This window comes from Gigantopelta aegis, chromosome 3 (genome assembly GCF_016097555.1).
Source record: "Gigantopelta aegis isolate Gae_Host chromosome 3, Gae_host_genome, whole genome shotgun sequence".
Lineage (NCBI taxonomy): Eukaryota > Metazoa > Mollusca > Gastropoda > Neomphalida > Peltospiridae > Gigantopelta > Gigantopelta aegis.
In genome coordinates this window covers 94,781,963-94,791,154 of record NC_054701.1, presented here as the reverse complement: position 1 = coordinate 94,791,154, position 9,192 = coordinate 94,781,963, and the positions used below count along the sequence as shown (strand labels likewise).

The 9,192-nt window shown below is 39.5% G+C and overlaps 1 protein-coding gene across 1 annotated transcript in view; it reads right to left on the bottom strand.

Moving 5' to 3' along the window:
* Positions 1–370: 370 nt before the first annotated feature.
* The window catches only part of LOC121369385, a 30,835-nt gene continuing 22,013 nt past the window's right edge, over positions 371–9,192 (bottom strand). Inside the window, exons 2-6 of the mRNA XM_041494451.1 lie at positions 5,502–5,733; positions 4,757–4,974; positions 3,740–3,907; positions 3,166–3,268; positions 371–2,854 (exon numbers count right to left, since the gene is read on the bottom strand). Coding sequence (XP_041350385.1) covers positions 2,206–2,854; positions 3,166–3,268; positions 3,740–3,907; positions 4,757–4,974; positions 5,502–5,733 — 1,370 coding nt within the window. The 3' untranslated portion in view covers positions 371–2,205. The remainder of the gene's footprint in view (positions 2,855–3,165; positions 3,269–3,739; positions 3,908–4,756; positions 4,975–5,501; positions 5,734–9,192) is intronic.

Sequence of the window (9,192 nt, the reverse complement as noted above, 5' to 3'; positions counted from 1 at the left end):
AGGTCTGTACACGTGTATGAATATGCACGGCTATTTGGAGTCTAGCCTATACATGTAGGTATTCCTGTGTTTAGTCGATCTAAACAAAGTGGAAACCCGCTGCCACCACACAGGCTACTCCCACCGATAAGATAAAGCAACAAGGGATCTTTTATATGCACTTTCCCAGTGACAGAACGTTTCAAGACGGCTTATAATGTACCCTTTGTGGAGCACTGTTTCGGCCGGGGTAAAACGCGAATCCACATTTGCAATAAAATGTGTATACTAATGTTTAAATATTTATCTCAGATAATATATACTGTTTAAACTCTTCACACTACCTGGCCTGTCTTCCCAGTATAGAAAGTTAGTAACACATATATTCACTTGGACGTTTTTATTTTCATATTATTATTATTAATATTATCACAGTTTATTGGAGAGAATACATAACAATATCATCCACACAAATGTTAATTAACATAAGAATATTTCATAAAATTATTCCTAGTTCAAGGCACAAGCCATATACTGGCAGTTTCAGCGAATAAACATAAAATAGCACACACGAATAAAATACATTTAAAAACAGGAGTACTGTTAGTTCGGGTAAACATGAAACGGCAAACAAATTAGTCGGCTTCTAACCACTACTTTCTATAGGATGCACAGAAAGAAGAAAACGTCAATAAGCAACGAATATCAAGTGTCTATCATCATTATCTTGATTTCATTATTCGAGTTCTCTTTCGGTTTTCGGTTTGTCACGATGTGAAATGTGTTTTGAGCCGATGCTTTCTCCAAATCTGTCCATGCAGCAGTATTCTCCTTTGTGCCACTCTATCAGGGACGAATTTACGAAGACTGTTAATATTAAACACTGGTAAGTGTATGTAGGTACACACGTGTAAGACATTCAGCCCTCAGTGTCTGGGTAGCAAGTCTAAAAACACATTTCGTTTTACATGGGTGATTCGATGAATCAGTTTTAACACACTTCTTCATCACTTGTCTTTGATGACAGATTTTGACAAGTGCCACGTCACACAATGACCAAATCGAAACCATCAGGGAGATCACGTGGCTGGTTTCAGTAATGTTTCTTAGATGTTTCAATAAACAGTGGTAAAATAAAGCATTTTACTGAACTGGAAGGATATATACATGTGAAGTAATTACAATCTAATATGCCCAAACTATCTGCAGCTAAAATCCTTCTTTGAAAAAGTATGACCGTTTTTAAGCACACTGATATTGGATAATATACACAGTGAAACAGAAACAAACACCCAACAGATTGATCCGTCAAGATCTATCTTGATACATACTTCATATATATCGCTAAGTGGGCATTTGTCGTAAAACTTGCTAAGTTAATGTTTAAAAGTTTGATTTTGTTTAATGAAACCACTACAGCACATTGATTTATGCATCCACTACTGGATGTCAACATTTGGTAACTATAACATAGTATTAGGGGAAACCCGCAGCAGTTTGCCATTAGAAGCAAGGGATATTTTATATGAACTTCACTTCACTTTTATATCTTACAGACAGGACAGCACATACCACGGCCTTTGATATACCAATTGTAACTTAAGATGCGATTGCCTATTTCTTATCATCGATTTTCAGTTAAAACTTGTTTTGTTTAACGATACCACTAGTGCACATTGATTTATTAATCATCGGCTATTGGATGTCAAATATATTTGACATATAATTTTAGAGAGGAAACCCGCTGCATTTTTCCATTAGTAGCAAGGTATCTTTTATATGCACCTTCCTACAGACAGGATATCACATTCCACAGCTTTTGATATACCAGTTATGGTACACTGGCTGAAATACTTTCAAGTATTATTTTGCCACTTTGATACACCAATACAGTCTGTTACTCGTTCAGCTGGCTGCTTAATACACGTTTCTCTGTACATGTTTACTAGCTCTGTACACATTATTCTGCAAGCCCCAAATAACATGGAATGTATAACGCTTTGCAGTACTTCATCTTCTCAACAGCAGTATGAATATTCAGTGACGTAGCTAGGATTTTTTTGTGGGGGGGGGGGGGGGGCAACTGAGTAGTTAATAGTCTAAAACTCCTTAAACAGTTAAGAAGAGAATTTTCTTTAAGTTTCTATAATGCTTTCCGGATTTTTCCCCTCCCCCCCCCCCCCCCCACCGCTAGCTACGGCCCTGATATTTAACTCTCACAGATCTTCACACAGTTATCTCCGCCTCAGGTGCACTGGGTTGTCTGCCCTTTGTCACTGGGCAATGGATGTCCTGGTAGTCTCCCTTGTCGTTGCAGGTTGGCGAAACCGCATCATCGGTTCTTTCTTTACTGGCAAGACCTTTTGGACACGAAGACGGAAGCAATTTATCAGAATGTATATGGGCAGACAACTCCTCGTCAGATTCGTAACACTTAGAGTTGTCTGTCTTTATCGGAACTAGTTTGTAAGCTGGCGCTGTTTGTTCTTGTTTAGCGAGGTCGGACTCGGAATCTCGGGTCATGCTGACACCCGAGTCGGGAGAGAGACCCAAGTCCGACTCCACGTCACTATCACTCGTGACGTCACACTGCTCTACGTCATGTAACAACTTCTGTCTTGATTTCGGGGCCGCGTGTAGCATGGCTACTTCTGTCGACTTACTAGGGGGTCGATCTACCACAGGGCGGTACCGAAATTTGCGAGAATCGTTGAACCTGACAGTGCTGTACTCTGGAGGGGGTCCTAGACTGTCGTCAGAGACAGTGACCACGTCCTCGTAGGAGGGTGGTGCGTACAGGCGGGCAGTGTCTTCGTCCTTGTTGAATGTCGCCACTGTCCCGTTTAGTAAACACATGCCACGACGCTTGGAAAATCTGAAGGATAAGAATATTTTGTCAAGACTCCATGGTTTGGTTCTTCAACACATTAGGACAATTTAAAACGATAAATAAATACTTTCTTTTTATTGTGGTTCTTTGATATACATGTGAACTTGTTATCACACGTTGAAAACAAAATAGGGCCTACATTGCATTTTCAGCTTTGCTCTATTGAAATGAAAGTTAAAAATATATATATAAAGAAAGAAAAGAAAAGATAATTTTACACCTATGGAAAATTGTGAAAACATTTCATTAGCCACAAACATAATTTAAAAATTCACAATATGTTTTCTGAAACCAACCTCTTCTGATTTATTCTTCTCACCACGAAGTACACGACGACGACCACAATGAGGAAGACGACAAAGGCGGCAACACCGGTGACTGCGACGTGAATGACCGACTCTAAAAATAAACAAAGGCGTAAGAACAACATCATACATTTTACAGAAACAAACAGTGGAATATTAATAACATTTCTTATACACCCCGTGGAGAGAACACCATGCGATTTGTATAACCAAGCGCAGAGCTACACGTTTGTGGCATATAGGTTTCAAGACATCTCATTGGTTGCTGCATGAAATGAACACTATTAACCGATTGCTCTGTGTCGTTTAAGTTAATCGTGTAATCGCCATAACTAAGTTTTATTTGAAAAACCCAAGATGGTATGATGTTCTAAAGAGCCTTCAAATAATAAATATCACAAAACTTGAATTTCAAACAATGAATTGTGTTACTTCTATTGGCCATGATTCTGTGTGCTTAAACGTTTAAAATACGGCACTTTTATATTTTGATGATATAAACGATGGTCTCTTTTTGACAGTATGGTTCTTAGCGTTTTAATATTTGAAGCAAACTATCACTGACCCTCGACGTTGGTGACGACGTGCTCCAGGGGGTGACACCGCTGTTCGTCACCGCTGTCTCGTCGTCCACAGTTCGGACTTCCGTCACACCTCGTGCTCAGAGGCACGCAGATCGGCTCAAACGGACACGCGAACCACCCCGGACCACAGCTGGACCCGCCACTGGCATCTGACAAATAATAATATAATACTTTTAGAAATATTGCCTTAATGTTATCTTCACCAACCTCTCTTTCTCTCTCTCTCTCTCTCTCTCTCTCTCTCTCTCTCTCTCTCTCTCTCTCTCTCTCTCTCTCTCTCTCTCTCTCTGTCTCTCTGTTTGTATGTCACTGTTTGTGTTTGTGTTTGTGTCTGTATGTCTGTTTGTCTGTTTGTCTATGCGTGTGTGTGAGATTAACTCGCAAATATTGGAGTGTTTCGTTTTTCGACGTAAACTCTAGTGGTGTTTTTCGAAATTCAAGAATCTCGTTTGAGAATAGAGAGTAAACAGAAAAATTGACGTTACTTCCACCAAAACAACATCCAGTCTTTGGCCGTTGAGGAATAACTGGTAAAAACCAACAAAATAACTGCGACATTCCGTGATTAACCTGTCAATAACTCCTTACAGATTTCATAATATTTATTTTTTCTACTAGTAAATGAAATTATTTAGCTGTCATTTTAATAGGCATGTCGTTCAAAATTTTACATTTTAATAATAATAATAATTTAGAAAAAAACAAAAAAACTTTAGGTCATCATGCAATTTTGAAAAACAACAAACATTTGACGTGTTTAGGAGGGCGAGCGCTCGCCAACAATTTGACCGGTGTCATCGTCTTCTGTCATATCACATTCATTTAAGGTTAGAGTAAAACAAAACCAGCGGACGAGCGGCCGCGATCACTCGCCCTCCTGAACACGTATCAGTTCTCAGCACCATAACACACCTGTTCCGGTAACTCTATTAACGTGCCTATATGATCTAATCAAGGTTCAGGCACGCCTGTCCTGCACCCAGTCTTTGGTGACATACCTTTAAAGGAGGTGATAAGAATCTTGAATCCTTCGTGAATGAGAGTCGGTTTGCCGAGGTAGTCGAGACGTAGGCGCCGCCCAGACGACTTGTAGTCCACGATGTCGATGCCGGCGGTGTTGAAGGGGTAGAAGGGCCGCTCCAGCACCCCGTACAACCCCATGGACGGGGTCAGACGGCGTCGCTTCCCGCCCGGGGTGTAGTCGTAGATATGGAATCTAACAGAACAGTGGTGCAGTTAAAACACGATCCATTTAGAAGTCAACATAAAGTTATATGTAGTCTGGTTTTACAGCATACTAAATGTTCATGTGTCAACCCATAACTAAGTGTCTTGTTTTTTAAAATTATTTAATTATTTATAAAACTGAAAGAGCCAGATATCAAATAATAACATAGAGAAAATCAGAGAGAGAGAGAGAGAGAGAGAGAGAGAGAGAGAGAGAGAGAGAGAGAGAGAGAGAGAGAGAGAGAGAGAGAGAGAGGGAGATTGCTGAACACACCTATCTGGTGTCACAGTAGCATTCACCTGTCTGGTGTCACAGTAACACTCACCTATATGGTGTCACAGTAACACTCACCTATATGGTGTCACAGTAACACTCACCTGTCTGGTGTCACAGTAACACTCACCTGTCTGGTGTCATAGTAACACTCACCTGTCTGGTGTCACAGTGTCGTCTGAGATGTCGAGCGAGATGAAGTGGAGAAACACCCGCCTATCTGGTGTCACAGTAACACTCACCTGTCTGGTGTCACAGTGTCGTCTGAGATGTCAAGCGAGATGAAGTGGAGGAATACCCGCCTGTACGGCTGAACGATGATATCTACGGCACAGTGTAGGTGTCCGATCTTCTCACGGTCCGTGCTTAACGTCTTCGTCAGTTCCAGGATCAGACTCTGGTTCACACTCAACGACTCTCCTTTCTGACACGAATACACCATATACTTGACTGGAGGGCTTGCCAAAACAGTACCTGGAAATAGTGTTTGAGATCTCTTTCTGACACGAATACACCATATACTTGACTGGAGGGCTTGCCAAAACAGTACCTGGAAATAGTGTTTGAGATCTCTTTCTCACACGAATACACCATATACTTGACTGGAGGGCTTGCCAAAACAGTACCTGGAAATAGTATTTGAGATCTCTTTCTGACACGAATACACCATATACTTGACTGGAGGGCTTGCCAAAACAGTACCTGGAAATAGTGTTTGAGATCTCTTTCTTACCAGATAGGCCCATCAAATGACATTCTGAATTAGAGGTTGCGGGGAAACAAATGGAATAACATAATGAAGAACAAATGTTTAGGGTGGCATCGGACGTCGGAAAATGTTCCTAAAAATATTTTAGAATATTTTAACTTTAGATTTTTATGATTTTAACATCTAGTTTGTCAACCAAGAGCTTGAAATAGATTTCATCTATGTGTTATTATGTTTTCTAAGTTACTTAGTAGCGATATGTGTAAGCAACAAAGCTTTCGAAATGGTTACCATGTGAAAGAGTTTCTGTAACAGAAATGGTTTGCACGGTTGCCTATGGCTATTAACAGTGTTCTACACAAGGCAGACAAAAGGATGTTTTGACAATATCATGCAATATGTTTCGCCATTACGAGGACTGTCACTACAAGATGATAATCCTGCTACTTCGTCTGTAGGAGGCCTACCAGTCCTAATACTGCTTAAACAAATCTAAACCTGTATAAGACAGAGTTCAATGGATATTTACACATTTCTGTTGATATACACTCATGAACCACTGTTCAAACAGTGATGACATCAGTGTTTTTGAAAGTTGACATACCCTGTGCCACATCGATGGCATATGCTATCGTGTCTGGACCATCTGTCTGACATTTGTCAAAAAAGTGTAGCCTATTTTAATTCCAAACCTGTTTCTTTTTAAACTAAATGTGGCACCCGTGGATTATGTTTAGGCATATTGAAGAGAGAATAACGCCCATGCTACCATTTTAGAAAACCAAAGAACTATCCTGAACCCAACCCGCCCGCCCCAACAGCAGTTTTTTCTTCATCTTACACATTTGTGTGAAAATGAACCTATATTTTACATTTAACAGCTGGTGTTTGTAAGGTGCCGGTTGGTCTTGAAACAGACATTGCCTTGCTATCCAGACAACAATAAAAACCGGCGTGGTGTTAACAGCACTTGACGAGAACAGACCTGCGGTGATTAAAGTGCGGTGACAAAACTACTTTGATACGGGCCATGCACACTATGGCAACCGTTGAATCGGCGTAATATAGGGATATAGGAGCGGCTGATGGCCACAAGACAATGATTTTAAAAGATACTTGTAAATGGACTACAGTTAGATAGTAAATACATGTTCTTGTTTAGAATGTCAACGTCTGTAGGGTCTAAAATATGTTTCCGAAAAACCGACTCTAAGTAGAAAAAAAAAAAAATCGATCTATTTTATTTGTTTTTATTTTTAAAAAAATAATATGTAGATGAAAAGAGTTTTAAAAAATAACATTACAAACCCATTTACTTACAAAAAGAGTTTACCTTCTCAAAAAAAGAAAAAAAAAGAAGAAGAAAAAAAAAAAGTCGACACGTTCCCGGAAACACATTTTTGTGTGCCTAGGCAATATTCTGACGTCTAACGCCAGACTTGTTGTTTACTAATGAGGTCTACACGGAGACCACCAGTCAGGGTGTATAAGAAAGAAAACCTGTCTGACCGCCAAAAATAGAGCTGATATCAGAACTGCCATACATGTACGTTCGTATCAGAATGCGATACATATTACCTATCACACTTCACTGGAGTTCAATATCGATGTATAAATAAATCTATTGTGTTTTGGTTTATGCTGCACTGTGGCTGTTTAAGTCAGAATACAGGTGACCGGTTTTTACACGTCTGTGGTTCACTTCACGTACCTGTTTTAGTTAGATTCACACGCACTGGGTGTGCGGCGTACGGCAGAATTCACTACATGGTTGATTGTCCTCTTTAATACAGTATTAATAAACTTTGGGAAATCTTAAAGGGATTGATTGGCGTCTTTAATACAGTATTAATAAACTTTGGGAAATCTTAAAGGGATTATCCTGAATTTTCGTCCATTGCTAAAATGATGTCGACCAAAGATACCATTTATCCACTGTTATTACATATTACATATATTTTTCTAAATAAAATATTAGTGGTTGAATATTAAACGTGTTTCGGAATTCTGATCGTCTTAGTGTTTGCACTAGGTGAAACTTCATTTTATTTTCTAATACAAAATACCAAAATATTATTTGTCGAAAACATCTTAGACAGCTTCTTTAAATAAGCGAGTATAATTGCACTTCGTAATAAATTAGCTTACTTCGTATTGTTCAATTTTGTTGAATAACAATAATCATGTTTTATGTCCGGTCCACAAATTGCATCTTGGATTTCGTATTATCACCAAATGCACTGTGGAACATATAGATTTTGTCAGTTTGATTTCAACTCATTGTGTCTTGACAACCGAGGCTGCTGGTAATGATAGACCGGAAGAGACAGCGTTTGTAGCCGGAAACAGTTTGCAAAGAGCTGAACAAAATGGTGGAACCAATTTCCTCACAGCGCGAGGCGAAAACTCATCGATTGGCGCGCGTTTCGGAAGTGATGGCTTTAAGTAAAACGGAAAACCACGTCTTTCTCTCTCCTTGTTAGAAAACACAAACACGGCATCCAGCCAATTTTCTCACGTGCTGACTAACAAAGTTAAATTCACTGCCACAAGTAAAGACTTGTTAGTTGAATCGTGAATGTCTTGTGGGTTTTAAAAATATATATATTCTTTAGGACACGAGTTGGAGAAATAAGAAGAAAGAAATATGCCATTCGTCTTCGGTGTTACAGCGATTATTCTCAGTTATCTACCATCGACAGATGTTTTCTGCTTACACGAGGAAAAAAACACCTAATAGGGGCCTATATTGTAGCAGGAAACAGTTTGCAAAGAGCTGAACAATATGGTGGAACCAATTTCCTGAATTTTACTTCTTGATTAAAGCATCCAGTGTGTTTCTGGTCGAATGCTTGTGGTAGCTTCAAACTTCACTTTACTTTCTTATGCTACGTACGCCATTACAGTGAGGTAAACTCTAGATCGGGCTCCTACAAACACGAGAACAACAGAATCACCTTGTAAATAGCCTAAGTATAAAGAAAACAACCTGGGCTCCTAGCCTTGTAAATAGCCTAAGTATAAAGAAAACAACCTGGGCTCCTACAAACACGAGGACAACAGAATCACCTTGTAAATAGCCTAAGTATAAAGAAAACAACCTGGGCTCCTACAAACACGAGGACAACAGGATCACCGTGTAAATAGCCTAAGTATAAAGAAAACAACCTGGGCTCCTACAAACACGAGGACAACAGAATCACCTTGTAAATAGCCTAAGTATA